Below are 16,254 nucleotides of genomic sequence, written 5' to 3'. Positions count from 1 at the left end.
GCTGAGGCAGAAATATAAAACAACAATGGTGGACAAAATCATTGAGCTGTTCTTAATAGGAAAAATTATAAAAAGGATCTTGCTTGGAAGAAAAGGGAATGAGGAAGTCGGACAATCTGATACGATGTAAAAAATTCTCTTTACTCAGTTGTGGTACTCAATATATATATATATGCATAGTTGGTCTCTTAAAATTCAGACACTAATACACTTATATATAATATATATAAAAGTGTATTAGTGTCTGATTTTTAAGAGACCAACTATGCACGAATAGCAAGATTTATTTGCTTCATTCGCGTCTCACGTGAGCGCACAGTAAAAGCTTTGATGAAGCCTAAGGAAAATCCTTGGATGTTGCTGTGTGCTGCCATGTTTTATGGTGCGATGGCTATTTGACAGAGTAAATGTTTTCAAGTGCAAGAGAAAAATCATAACAGGATGTTCATCAGATTCGCAGATGCTGCAAAAGTTAGCGTGTTTTTCTGTAACTGTAATTTTACAAGCAAGAAACATATACAAACTTCAACAAACTTGAATAAAAAAGACAAAACACATGGTACAGTCAACCCACACAAAAAATTTAATCCCCTTTTGCGAGGCATAAATGATCCAAACTTTTATACTCTAAAGGTGGGAATTTGTGATGACAGTGGTTTTTAATGTAAAAACCGTACGCCAACACTCCAAATGTTTCGTAAAAAGTCATGTCAACTATGACTCGCTTATATATTTATAACACATACACTGAGAGATTTTAATATATTTATATATGTATCTGTCGTTGCTGTTGTCGTCATTGTCTTTTTCGTTCTGTCTTTTTTTATCTAGACCAGCCAGATACAAAATGATACAGTCACAAAATTGCCCAGAAACAGTCCTGCATCTGCCGGTAAATGTCTTTATACAAAACCCGCTCCGTTCTTCCTGGAAAAGCAAAGGTTATTTGTATAGATCTATTTCGTAAATGTTTTTAGTTGTTATTGTTGTATAGACTGGTGCAATACGAATCCGTATATGTCTCGTGTCTTCTGTGCAAAAGTCTTTGAAAGTTTTGGACACACACACGCGCACACACACGCACACGTCTCACCTTCATGAGTTTATTTTGATCATCGTTTTGTCTTTCAACGGAGGAAAACACATTCAGTCACTTCCTCTTTGTTGCACCCTTGGCATCACATAGCATATAAAAACCAACAAAACCAGAGCGAGTGATAGATGTAACCCAGAGCTGATGGGACACAGGTGAATGTTGGACCACAGGTAGCAGCATCCTCCACCGGTCCATCTGTTAGATAAGGCACCGCTGCAGTAGTTGAAAGGGCAAGGTAACCGACTCTCTTTAGGACCGCAGGAGGAAGCAGGGCGAGGTCGGACTGTGCTCTTTAATATGACACAAGGTGAGCTCTGTTTCAAAACTTTGTGAGCTGCCTGAATCTCTTTCTTTGGATGCAAGAAAGCTTATCGGCAGATTGTTCGGCAAATGTTAAACCACTAAATGTTTTAAACATAAAGTTTGGAACGGAGAAATAAAGTCATGGATTGAAGTTATAACAACAAGCACCACAACTGCTTTATCAAAACTAACAAAGTTGGAAATTTACATAAAATAAGCGACATAGATAAATAGGCTAATAATAAATTATCGAAAATATTAATAAAGAAATCCGACTCATATTATTTTTATAATAAAAAAGCTTTGAGATGGGTTTGCAGCTTTTCATTAGCTACGTTTCCATTAGAGATTTGCGTAAAACGTTAGCGTTATTTTGCAAATATCAACAAAAAACTATTGCGAAATGACAGGGTTTCCATTAACCAATGTCATGCGACTAAAGCGTCATTTTTATTGTCACGCGATAAGTCATTCCAAAAACCATGGCAATGGGTGTGTTTGACTTCATATGGTGCAGAGCTGACAGACATACAAATGACGTCAAAATACTTTAATTTTACTCATTTGACATTTACGCACTTTTATCAGGTGACCTGTGTAAAACAGTTTTGCGATATATTCTTTTTCGAATTCTCAGAAAAAAACGCCTCACCTGAGCATACAAAGTTTTAGCGATATATGGAAATTTATGCGAAATTGCTGTGCTTCCACTGGGCGTATTTTTTATTTGCTATGTCAATTTGCGCAATTTTATGCAACTATTGCTTTAATAGCTGATTCCACTTTTTCGTAACACGTTTTACTTTTGAATGATTTTTAAGTGCATCGATACATTTCAATCACCCACTATATTGCAATTGTTTATTTTTCACTCACAACTGTCTTCATTGAACATAAGACACACGCAGCCGCAGGAATTATCGTATAGAGTTTGTCAGGACGCAGCTTTTGAAGTCAAGAACACGATTTGCTTCAAATGCCGTCTATTTAGGCAGCTCACCAGGTTTTACAACAGAGCTACATTGTCATAATTTGTTTTTAACGGCATGTAGAGATCAATGTGTGACCCCAACAACGTCTATATGTATACACATCTACATCTGTGTGTAGACATGCCTTAGTTTCACTGGGATGTCCTGTGTGTGTACGCATGCGTGTGTGCCATTGGTCCGTCACACCGTACTCTCCAACATCCACTCCGTACTGCTAAACGTCACCCTACGACTGCAGGGCGGCGATACGTCAGCGTTCAGATGAGTGGTGGATTTGTGCCTGCGGGTTCGGGCCCGTCGCGGGTAACTGTTGCTCTGGAACAGAGCGTAGTCTCCGTCGAAGGAGAACCTGTGCCGAGTCCGGGCCAGCTCGCTGGGCAGCAACCCCATGTTTGCCAACGCCCCCTTCTTGTCCTTGAGGCGTGGGGCTTCGGCTGGGCCGGCGTTGGGCCCGATCAGGCACAGGGACATGGTGGAGCCTGTGAGGCTGCTGTCCGTCTGGGTGTCGTCGGAGGGCGGCCCGCCCAAGCTGGCTCGCCTGGAGGGCGGCGCTTTTTCCGAGCAGATGGGTGGCAGTTCCACCTTGAGCTCCTCCTTGGTCTCCTCCATCTTTAGCAGGACCAACGCCTTGCAGTCCGTGTTTGCGGGTGATTCATCACGGCACGGCCTTTCTTCACCCGGCTGCGAACGCTGCTTCGAGCTGGAGCGGCCTGTTCGCCCCTGACTCCCGTTTGTCTGCGACTGGACGTGCGCGGCGGATCCGGTTCGCGCTTTGGCTTTAGCGCCGTCTGTACCGCTGTAGGCCTTGTACCGGATCATGAGTATGATGATGAAGACAAGGACAGACGCCACGATAATTCCACCGATGATGATGATCATGGTTCCACCGAGGAATTGACTGTGAATGAAGCGGCACTGACCGGCCTCGGCCGCCGTGTGGAACTGAACGCAGCCCACCACACGCGTTGCCGTCAGAGACGTGATGCCATCGTCATAAACGGCCAACACGCACAGCTCGTATTCTCGACCGGCAGCCAGATCGTTGATCTTAAATGTCTTACTCGAAGAGGGAATCATTCTGCAGAGATAAACACAAAGAAACACAAGATCAGTGAGGAAAGTTTAAGGCAGGAATGTAATATCCGATACACACATATTCTATCCAGCATTAGTGTTCAGGGAGAACTTGAAAAATGTAGTGTCAACTACTGTATACCTAAAGATATAATAGATATATACCATCACATACACATTCTGGTTTCCATGTTTTGTGGAGAAATAATAATTACCAAGTACACACACGTCATGCACGCTGCACATTAACACAGATCAGTTTAAAAAAAAAATATAAGGGGCCAGATTAACAGCTTGCATCAGTGCAAACGCCTCCTTTGCTATTAAAAACTACTGTCAGGATTTACTAGACTGGATATTATTGCATATGCATTTGTAGGAGTTTCCCTTTCAGACACAAAATTTATAGTAGGAAAGTATTTCTATCAAATCACACAACACCCTTTATTAAGGTTGCACACCTCAATTTTCCGGTATAAGCGTGTCTTAAATTGTTTTGGTCATTATTATCTGTGTTCTTTCATGTGCACCTAAATGACCTGCAGAAAATTTTGCATAACCTAAAATACATCGCTCTTACATATCGCTGCATCTTTTGGTTGGAGTGTCCACTAAAGAAGCTTGTTTTTTCTCTGTTTGCAGGTTCATTCAAGGTTACAACGCAGACAATACTGACAAACATTATTGGCATATATTCTTCATTTCATGTTTTGTGACTGTGACGCAGGGGTGTCATGCACCAATTTTTTTTAAGGGGCCACAGTGTGCACACTTTATACTGTAATCAAAATTATTAATGCCCATTAATAGAAAACATTCAAATCTTTTTATATGCCATATTTTCATGGATGGACAAAAAAGTTAAGAAGTGTTTAGAAGTGAATTTATTGCTATTTTCATCAATTAAGAGAAAACATTGTTCCTGATTAATTTTTATGTTAATCTGCAATACTGTGATTATCCATCTAGATTGCGCACCCAATTTATGAAAAAAAAACTGAAGCCAAAATGTTATTTACTAATTTTAAACTCTGTGTATGTTTTGATAATCATTCTGAATCTGATCTCTAACAAAATTCCTTCACAAAAATGCACTTATTTCATCTTTTTGCTGAAAAACGTGTATAAAAATACCCATATTTAAGAGTTTATAAGCAGAGAAAAAATATAGATAGGATTAAACTTTTTTCTTGTTTTGTTTGTTTGTTTATTGTTTGTTTGAGAGGGTCTGTTCTTTCATTTGTTATATTTGTATTTTTATATATTTTTAGAAGAAAATTTTCCTGGAAGGCGTTGGGTGAAACTTTTGTGAAAATCACAAAAAATGCTGTCGGGGATCTTTTCTAAAAATGGCTGACGGGGAAAGAGTTAAAGGGGCCATGGCATGAAAATCTGACTTTTTCTATGTTTAAGTGCTATGATTGGGTCCCCAGTGTTTCAACCTAGAACATGTGAAAAAGATCAACCCAGTAACTTGGTTTTGGTAAACCATTCTCTGCAAGCAGGTTAAAAAAAATTTTGCAGGTTGTTGAAATTTGACTCCACCTGTGATGTCATAAGGCGCTCTTAATTTAATAATACCACCCCTTAATCTGCACTATCTAACCACAGCACTGCCATTTAGTGCAAAGAGGGAGAGACAGAGAAAATACTTCACAGCACAATTAAGTTTCAATTTCAACAAACCACCATCATTGTGATCAGTGTTTGCATTTCATCAGCTCATTTGCATTTTAAAGGACACACCCAAACGGCACATTTTTGCACACACCTACAAAGTGACAACTTGAACATGTTATAATAAATTATTTATATGGTATTTTGAGCTAAAACTTCACATTATGTGCTCTGGGGACACCAAAGATTTATTTAACATCTTAGAAAAGTCTTGAAAACTGAGTGAAGAAATGCACTTTCACACAAACAACTTATTTAAATGTTACATTGATGCGCTCATCTGTCACGTCTTTAATTGGCTGTTTTGATTAACAGTGCAATAACAGAGCATAAAAAGAAACCTTTAATGCAATGCAAGTAGAATTTAATTGCATTGAAAACATATTACTAAAAAAAAACGTAACAGATGAAACGATGCTTTATTGATTTTGAGGTTGCATGCAAAATCCACTTGGCTCAAAAATCCATGAAGCCTCTGCATTGATATCTTTGCTGTCAGGATTGATCGTGTTCGGTCAAGGTATGTCAAAAAACCCTTGTTGTTTACAGAAAGCATAGTGGGGATTTACAAAAGGGATGGTAATGAAGGATCAAAATACATCAGTATGTAGACACCATAAGTTGCTTAAACATGCATATGACCATAAATAAGTACAAAACGTCACAAATCGACTTAAAGGGAAATTCCGCCTTGAAATGATCCTAGGGTTAATAACAAACGTGTACCGAGTTCGACCGTTCACTGGAGTTTGTTTTCATGTTAGTCTAACGTGACCAGTGTTATTGCTAAACGCAAATTAGCATGTTATGGTAGCCTTCGGGGCATCAGTGCATTAAAAACGAAATCGCTATGTCTATACTACTAATAATGCTCAAAATAACCCCACACTTACACTGTAGCATAATGAGGGTCTCTATATGTAAACCGAAGCATTGAGAACTTTGCAAGTGTACAGGCAGTTTATTAAAAACAAACACTTACCGTTCACGTCTGGATCACATATCCATGCGGGCGCCATCTTGGGAAAACTGAACTCTCGCGTGAAAGCACAACACCTGTTCCACAACAACGGGCAACAACGTTTCACGCGAGAGTTTAGTTTTCCCAAAATGGCGCCCGCATGGATATGTGATCCAGACGTGAACGGTAAGTGTTTATTTTTAATAAACTGCCTGTACACTTGCAAAGTTCTCAATGCTTCGGTTTACATATAGAGACCCTCATTGTGCTACAGTGTAAGTGTGGGGTTATTTTGAGCATTATTAGTAGTATAGACATAGCGATTTCGTTTTTAATGCACTGATGCCCCGAAGGCTACCATAACATGCTAATTTGCGTTTAGCAATAACACTGGTCACGTTAGACTAACATGAAAACAAACTCCAGTGAACGGTCGAACTCGGTACACGTTTGTTATTAACCCTAGGATCATTTCAAGGCGGAATTTCCCTTTAACAAAGACGGGCAGGTTTCCAATTGTGTACGTGTCTGCTTCGTAACTTTTAAAAAGCCAGCATTAAAAGAGACAAAACAACCTCAAGTTGACAATCTATCATACAGCGATGTATTTTAGGCAATGCAGAAATGTAGGCATAGATATGACAAGTGAATTTCCTAAATTGTGACCTGACAGCTCAGCTTAATAATTATTAAAAAAGCTTACCGTAGTGAATCATAGTAAGGTAAGAAGACAATTCTTATTGTTTATTATTATTATTTACATATGAAAATATGAAATAATTTTTAATATTATACATATCTTTTCAAATAAGAATATGTAAAATGACATTTTTCCTTTGTATTCCGCCCAAGACTGAAATGTCTGGGTTTGTAATAAGAAGAGAGTAAATACAGAATAAGATATAATGCATTGGACTGAATCCAGCAGCACTGTCTTACATTTACATTATACAGAATTAAATGGATCTGGTGTGTGTGAGGTCTATGCATGCTTTTATAATCATCTACCTTATAAAACCTTTTTATAATTCAGACCTATAACTCATTTGATACTGCACAAATGAACAGTATGTTACTGCTTTATATGCTGTCATCTTTCCTAACTGAAGCGGTCTGGTCCTGTTGTGTGACATTCATTTACTCGGGTTTTGCTCTGGGACCGGTACAGACGCAGGACTTCAGAAACAGGCTTTAAATGAAACGTCAAGTTTGATTTACGCCTCTCTTCACCCCGGCACAGAGCTCGACCCGCTGATCTGAGCTAGGTCCTGTGAACCGAGACGCTTTTAGTGATCGTGAGACGTGCCGGAGGTCACGGGTCGCTGTGACAAACCGCTCTGTCATTACTGTATAAGTTATGGTGTGCTTACAGCTAGAGGTCAAAGGTTAAAGGTGGGGCGACTAAAATGCTCTGACATTCACTTATAGAGAGCTCAGGGTGAGAAGGAGAGATGCATTATGGGTAGATGGGAGCATTACATTGATATCAGATCTTTTATGAGTTTGATGAATCATTTGTCATAACTTGGAATAAAGGCTCTTCACCGAAGTAAACATATGGATGCATTTATAGAGTTTCATTTTATTTAAATCCCTCTAACATATTGCACGCTTGTTTTAGACTTCCCTTCATCTGTTACTGTCCTCCTACACTAAGACTCAATAAACAAACACCTCGGCTGTATAAAAACCTTGTTGTTATTATTGTGGTACTCCTGATGAAGTTTACATTTGACATTTACATGAATGAGAATATATGAATACTCTAAACGCCAGATGGCCACACTAGATTTTGTGATTAACACTACAGACAGCTTTATTATGAGCCAATCACCCGAGCCGTTAATATCATGTGACTAATTAGACTGGAGTGACAGGACAATGACATTATGATTAGTCATGACATCGAGACCTTCACCAAAGGTGGCCAATGACAGCACAGCCGAAAACAAAAACAACAACTCAGGCTATCTTATGAAATATATTGGCAAAAAACATCTCCTATTATAATAATATGTTTATTTTATATAGCGCCTTTCTGGAACCCAAGGTCATCTTGCAGAGCCAGGCAATATAAACACAAATAATAAAACGCATCCAAAAATAACAGAATAACAAGCAGAAAGAGAGATGTAATAACCGGGATATATAAACAACATTATTCATGTAGAGACCATCAGGGAAACAAATCAAATGCAGGTGAATAAGAAAACGGCAGAAATATAAACGACTGTACAATAATAAAGGAAAAACTGAGCTAGAAGAACCACTGGCATTCGTGTCTGTTTTTAAATAGACTGATCTGAAACCTGCAGATGGTCATATTAACTTACAGTAGATTAGCTCGTGAGAACTCATCTAATTTGTCTCATTTGTGCATTCTCTGTGGGAATTTGACACAGTAAATAGGGAAGAGCGGGGCACAGCGTAATTGTAAAACAGCCATTTTAGTTATATCTTTTCTCTTAATGTCAGAAAACGTTTTGCTTTTAATTTGTGAAAGGTTTTATTTTTGTTAAGATACTGGACAAAGAGCGTCTTAAAGGACAAGTTCGGTATTTTAGACTTAAAGCCCTGTTTTCAGATTGTTTATGGTCAAATAGAATGGTTTTGACTGAAATTTCGACATTTTCGGCTGCCCTGAGAATTTTCGCGTGTTTGTGTTTCAGCTCAGACCTCTATAATGGGTTAAATGGTGCACTGGAACAATCCTTCCTAAAATGCATTAAACTTTCGTTTACAAAGACGTGAAACTCACCGAGTGGTCAGGGGTGTTCACTGGTATGCTCACACAAAAATCGCTCCAAAAGACGCATTCCAACAGGTTTTATCGTAGTTTTTACCAACTCCATTGACTGTATTAGACGTCCTGTGAGGTACGGTATTACTCCGCGCCGGGAACTTTGTTTCTATTCTTGCAATTGGCAAAGGCGGATTAGCGCCACCACCTGGGCTGGAGTGTTTATTATTCAAGCTCTAAGCGGAAGAATGTACGGGTGTGAGGCGTTTGGGGAAATAGGTCCACAAGTTAACAACGAATGCTAAAACAGCTGTCGGAAAGCATCTTTTGCAGCGATTTTTGTGTGAGCATATCAGTGAACACCCCTGACCACTCGGTGAGTTTCACGTCTTTGTAAACGAAAGTTTAATGCATTTTAGGAAGGATTGTTCCAGTGCACCATTAAACCCATTGTAGAGGTCTGAGCTGAAACACAAACACGCGAAAATTCTCAGGGCAGCCGAAAATGTCGAAATTTCAGTCAAAACCATTCTATTTGACCATAAACAATCTGAAAACAGGGCTTTAAGTCTAAAATACCGAACTTGTCCTTTAAAGGCATGAAAGTACATTTCTTAAAGGCGCAAAAGAGGATGTTTTTCGCCGACTGAGAATCCAAAACGATTTTTTAAATGAGCGCATGCGTAAGAACAGCCTCCCTCCTTCACAGCTCATTTCTAGGGAACGCCTTCCAAAACTCGTGCACGAATATTTGAACACGAGTGTTTGTTTACCACCGGCATATGCTGTGTCGCGTGACACATTCATTATGTGAAATGATGATAATAAACAAATAAGACGTTAAAACGTTAAACCAGTCGAAGCTACTCCCATTTCAACTAGCATGTAGCAGACTGGTCACTGCCTTACAACTACAGGTACAAAAACAACGTCAATATACTTGAATAACAGTACAACAATAATTATTCCCCAAAGAAAGAATAATCACTGTTACCTGTCGAGAAGAAGTTTAAAACAAATATCATTTTATACCCTAATATATTGCACTATTCATTTTACTGTAACTCTCTAAACAATTTGAATTGCTTCAGAAAGTGAATTAAATGTGAGAACATTTTTATATTGAGTTTACTCAATAATGCATTGATTTAAAATTACTTAAAGAGCACCTATTTTACGATTCATGTTTTTATATATCCTTTGTGTGTAAGTGTGTATTAGTAAATGTAAACGATATGCAAAAAGTACAAACCCCAAAGAAACGATCACGCAAGTTTTCGTCTCCAACGTTAATCTCTTTTCTTGGACTACAACAAACACACGGATTGTAGGCAACAGTTTACTTCCTGGAATTGGTGATGTAGACACTAGAGGTCTACACTGGTCCAAAAATTCCTACCCGAACCCGATCAGACCCGCAAATGTGCTACACTGAACCGACCGGACCCGTCTGTTGTTTTGAAAGCTGGACCCGGACCCGACCCGGACCCGTCTATTATTTAAAAGCTGGACCCGGATCCGACGAAGACCCGTCTATTATTTAAAATGTGGACCCGAACCCGTCCGGGAAGACACAGACCCGACCGGCAAATATTCTTGGCTAAATGTTATTAATAAGTCAATAAACAAGTAGCGAAAATTAAACTTTTTGTCTTACCCATAGAAGTTTGTCTTCTCCCTCCTTGTACCTGTCTGTGTGATGCACAATCCTTATTTCCAAGAAAGTTCCATCCATGTTATTCCTCTCTTGACGATTGAAATGTTTAATGCTTATTCCAGCTTTTAAAGTCCACTTTACAGTAATGTTGCTTAATAACGCAGTTTTACATCGGGTCAACTTGCTTAATAATATTTGCCCATTTGGAATAACGATTGCTCGTTCAGTGCCATGGCTGCTTTCGTTAGCTTTGCTTCTTTGCTATCATCTCTGTGCTCTTTGAGTCGCGAAAACTTTAGATATAACAGCAAGACGGTCAATTTATAATATTATTATAAAAATTAGAGAAGTCAGTGCAAAAATGCGCGGTATGGCGGAATAGGTCCCGCCTTCTAAATAAAAGAGCCAATTGTCAAAGGTAAAGTCATTGTGTCTCACTGCAGAAGCTCCTGACTGGTAGCCAGAGACACATTAAAAGAGCACATGCGCGTTAGCTGCCTGGTTGGAGCAACCAAATATAAACTTTTTAACGCAATTTTAGCGTCATAGAAAAAATGTATGCGACAGTGCATCTAAGTTTTTGTTGCTAATTTTGAAATATTTTATTTAAATGTGAGTGTGTGTTCTCCGAGTCCGATTGACCTCGGGTATTACCCACAATGTTAAACAGACCCGGGACCTTAAGTAATAGATTGAGACCCGACCCGGACCCGGCTGATCATTTAAAATATAGACCCGAACCCGTACGGGTCCCGGGTCTTCGGGTCTCGGGTCTTCCGTGTAGACCTCTAGAAGACAAGACCGACATTATCATAATTCCTCAGCCAGTAAGTTAACTCCTGTTAGCATTGCATTGTGATCGAATCTTTTAAACATGGTAAGGAGTAGGGCTGTCACTTTAAAAAAAAATCAAATTCGAACGGATTTCGAATATCATGCAATGTATCCGAATATATTCGAATATCTAGGCGCCCCACGCGCATCAAAAACCCTCCGTAATGGAGATTCAATCACAAATTGATTAACAGTGACAGTCATAAACAGGGTTGCCTGGATTACTTTTTTACTTAATGTTTGAAACAGCAGGTTATCAACTTATGAATAACAAACGTATATATATATAAAAAATGATTCAGAATACTTACAAACAATAACGTGACAACTTAAATAGCAGCAGGAGTATATAGGCAGACCCAAACAGAATTCGCCCCCGCAGATTTCGGCAGAATTCCGCGGATTTAATACCCATCATTGACAAGCACACATATCCCGCGCTTGAGCGTGTTTGTGACCAGAACTGTCATTGAAAACAAGCACACATACGAAGCCTATATCCCGCGCGTTTGTGAGCCGTCATTCACAAGTACATTAACCCTGCGCGTGCTGTTTGCTTGCCCGTTTTCAATGATAGAGAGCACAAACCCTTTGATACTTGAGATGAAATGAAACTTACCGCTGAGTTAAGCAGATCTCACTTGTCGTCAATGTGACGCACAACAGTCAGCACATGATCATTTCAAATCCGTTTACAAGACAAATGCTGTTGTTGTTTAATATAAAGTTTACATTGTGTTGTAAAAATTATGAAATTATCTTCATACATGCTAATTTCATAATGCGAACGTATTAACACAAGCTTTTTATTCTGCTATAATATTTAACACTATAAACAATATGTCATTTTATATACAAACTATAATTCTATCTTGACATGCACATGAGGTTCATTTTGGTCCCATTTGATTCCCTCTCTTGCGCACAGTTGCCGTCGTCGGTCTCACTCTCAGCCTCCTTCCTATTACGAGGTGATGCGCTGCACATGGCATTTAAAAAACCGGATGGTTTATTTATAGTTCGAATACGGATATTTCACGTCATGTTCGAATGAATATTCGAATATCGAATAAAAAGTGACAGCCCTAGTAAGGACTGTCACATTTCCGGCTGATGTCAGAGGTATTCAGGCCAATCACAACGTACTTAGCTGGCCAATCAGGGACACAGAGCTTTTCAAATCCGTGCGTTTTAGGAAGAGAGTGAAGTCTGGAGCTACAAAATATATGGTATGTGGAAAATAATGTGTTTTTTGAACCATAAACCACACAAACACATTTTATTATACCAAATACACAAAATAACCTTGTTTTTTTAGAAATGAAATAGGTGCTCTTTAAACTTAAAATCTCATGCCAAATTTTGGATAAAAAAAAATTACAATTCTGTTAAATATAGTTTACTAAACACAAAGGAAGATATTTTGAGTGATGTTTGTAATCAAGCAGATTTTGAGCACCATTGACTTCAATAGTATTATAATTTTCCTACTGTGGAAGTCATTGATGCTCCTGTTTTCTGCTTCATTACAAATATCTTCCTTTGTGTTGAGCAGAACAAAGAAATTAATACAGGTTTGTAGCATCAAAGGGGTGAGTAAAGGATGAAAGCATGTTTATTTTGGGTGAACTATTCCTTTAAGTTTTCCTCATAAATGTTTAATTTGCGAAAAGCAGCTTAAGCAACAACATATGATTTAAATCTTTAGTTTGATCTCTGTAGAGATGATATATCAGCAGATTTATTGGTTTATATCCTTTCTTTTGATGTCTATAAAAGCGCTGTGGCATTTAAAGAGCGTCTGAAGTTTTCTCACAGACGGTCACTAGAAATCAATTCTCAGTTCAAACACTCACGCAGTATTTTTATTTCATGCAGCTACAGATGTGTGTGAGTTTACAGAATCATAAATAACTACACTATACTTGTGTACCGTCACGATGATGACTGACGAATTGGGAACTCGCAATTCCAAATTTCGTCGGCCATTGACGTGAAGTCGTTCCCTATTATACCTTCAGGGAACGAGGGTTACATCCATAACCGAGACGTTTGTCTGTCACAGCAGATGATGATGATGGATTTTATCTGGATGACATCCTGAAGTCCATCTCACACAAACACTGATACAAAACATGACATGAAGCCTGCAGGCTAAATCTCATCAACATCTGAACCGAGATCAGTTAACACAGACATCTGCCTAGCAATGATGCTTTTATTTGTGAGTGAAAACATATTTAAAAATCTACAAAACCTAAAAATGTTATTTTGTTAAAATATTAAGCCTTTCAAAAGATAATTTAAAGAGATTATTGTCGATATTTTCCTGAAATCCAAATTTTGGGATGAAATATGATCTGGACATTTCTTCATAAGATGACATTGGTCAGTAATGCTTTGAAAGGTGACAGAAATGACAGACCGGCTTAATATCAACTTAATCTGTGCTTTTAACATTGACTCGGTCTGACCTTTAAACCTCAAACTGAGAGATCTGCTTCTTTGTAGCTTTAAGAGTCTTTGGGGTTATCAATAATTCAGCTGATCTTTAACCAACCTGTTATCATGTAAATTTGTTACGGTTCACCATCTGGCCGTCTATGTTTCCTTCAGTCTGTTTGAAATCTTTGTGCTCGACCGGATGTGTGAAAATATTATTGCTTTTCGCAAAAATATCTTAAAAAAGGAAATGGTTAACTTTCAGAAAATAATGATCAAACTAAACATAATATGATACCCTGATACTACGGCAGACATTTAAAAAAGTGTAAAACCCCAAATAAAAATGCTGCTGTAATGTTGCTGTAGTTATGCAGCTGTTTTGCCAGTAACTTACTGTAGATTAAAATTGATGTTATTTACTGCCAACAGTTTGTTTAAAGTTAATGAACATTAAACATTAACAAGTCTTTATCTTTACATAATAAAACTAAACTAACAATCTCATGCAAAGCATTCTGGGAACCAAACATCCTCATCAACATTTATCTGTTTTTTCCTTCAGACTTTGTTTCCCAGAAAGCTTTGCATAAGGCTTTTAAGTTTTATCCTGTAAGTTAAAGACTTGTTAATGTTTAATGTTCATTCAACTTTAAACAAACCGGTAAATAACATCCATTTATATCTACAGTAAGTTACTGGCAAACAGCTGACGATGATTAAGTCATTTCTACAGAAAATGTGGTTATTAATAAACATATGTTTCGTAATTTAAAAAATTGCTTGTTTTTCTTTCATCATCTTTACATCTCAACCTTTAAGATTTAGATTTTAAATGAGTTCATACACATTCACGGTAAATAATATTTTACTGTATCTAATAAACGCTGTAATTCTCACTGAAAAAAACATGGAAAGTGTCCCTGTAATGTTTTGGACCCTATTCGTGGAAAGTGCTTGAGGAAATTTCTAACATTGTTTGTGGACTGTGGACAAATCATTCCCTTCAATCTCAACTCACAAACACAAAAGCTGTTTAACAATAAACCACAGCCAATTCACCTTAAAACCTCCATGGCTTCTTCTGGAAATGACTGTTTATGCCTAAAAGCAGTCGCTTATTTCTTTTTTATTGGCATAGCATATGGTTTATTGAGAAAGGAAACCCATTTCAGTTTGTGGCTATGTAAGCGTCTAATGCAGCCTGGGTTGCGTGTTTTTTTATAGGTAAGATGAAAGTGTTGTGTTTAAAAGCCGGGTGGCTCTTATCACATGCAGATTCTTACAGAGTAATGCGTCTGTGTCCTGTGGTGAAGCTCTGCATGCAGCACTGAATGTCAGAAGTGTTTTACTGCAGCTCGCTGTGCGGCCGACACAAACGTTAAACTTCATTATGTGTTGTCTCGAGGGCCGAAGGGCCGCTCGGGTGTCAGGGGAAAATACTGTAGATCTCAATATATCACAGAGACATTCTGTGGTGTCATCTATTCTTACTGCCAGTGTAAATGTGAACGTCACCAGGAAAAGAAAAAAAATATCTTGTGTCTCAGATATTTTTGATTGGAAAGACCCAGAAAAAAAAATGTCTTAATAAAAATGTCTTAATAATGCTGTGTTCATACCAGACACGAATGAAGCGTTAAACGCGAGTAATTTACATGTTAAGTAAATGCAAAAACGCGATAGACATCCTACAGCTTGAATGACATAAACTGACGGATATTCGCACCGCATTATGCCCAGGATACACTGCATGATTTTTGGCTGTCCCAGATGTTGGATTGCTATCGTGAAATAATCGTCACAATTTCTGTGACCGTGGCTCTTCATCGGTGGTCCTATTTTGTACAGTGAGAGAGCTTCAAAGACTAAAGATAGCCTATGATAGTTTCCTGACAGTGTCAGAAATTCAGCATGATCAACGCTTAGTGTGTTTGCTGATACGACGTGCATACTGGTATTTGTTTAACACTAGCACATGCTGGTTGCGGTAATGTGTGACGCAGCCGTCGAAGCCTCCGTGTTATCATCAAACAGTCTAAATGCTTGTCGTACCAAAGTTTAAACGATCCTTGTCGCACAGTGTGGTAAGGTAATGATCTTATAGGAGTGAAAAAAATCCTGCAGTGTATTTCGGGTTTTAACCAATCAGGAGCTTGCTCTACTAGTGACGTGATAACGATGTAGCGAGCGGAGGCAGAAATACCAAAATAAAAAAAAGAGGAACAAAATCATCATTGCTGTATGTGGACACACGGAGCTGGAAGACACATCTTCGTACTTTCATAGAAACAGGAATAAAACTGATCTTGCTTGGAAGAAAGGGAGTGAGGAGGTTGGCCAATCTTTTAGCCAACGCTCTTTCCTCAATTTGAGATATATATGTGCATATTGAAACTACAAGCTCACTAAAGCCGGCAAATGTAGTATCTTAATTTCACGCACAAATGAAGCAAGGTAACTCAAAATGTTGTAGCG

The 16,254-nt window shown here is 38.4% G+C and overlaps 1 protein-coding gene across 1 annotated transcript in view; it reads right to left on the bottom strand.

Moving 5' to 3' along the window:
- Positions 1 to 291: 291 nt before the first annotated feature.
- lrfn1 (leucine rich repeat and fibronectin type III domain containing 1) overlaps positions 292 to 16,254 on the bottom strand; it is an 84,538-nt gene continuing 68,575 nt past the window's right edge. Inside the window, exon 3 of the mRNA XM_065282005.2 lies at positions 292 to 3,469. Within this exon, the coding sequence (XP_065138077.1) occupies positions 2,572 to 3,469 (898 nt within the window). The 3' untranslated portion in view covers positions 292 to 2,571. The remainder of the gene's footprint in view (positions 3,470 to 16,254) is intronic.

The sequence above is a fragment of the Paramisgurnus dabryanus genome, chromosome 8 (genome assembly GCF_030506205.2).
Source record: "Paramisgurnus dabryanus chromosome 8, PD_genome_1.1, whole genome shotgun sequence".
NCBI lineage: Eukaryota > Metazoa > Chordata > Actinopteri > Cypriniformes > Cobitidae > Paramisgurnus > Paramisgurnus dabryanus.
The sequence above is the reverse complement of the archived record's forward strand: the minus strand, read 5'-3'. Positions and strand labels throughout refer to the sequence as shown.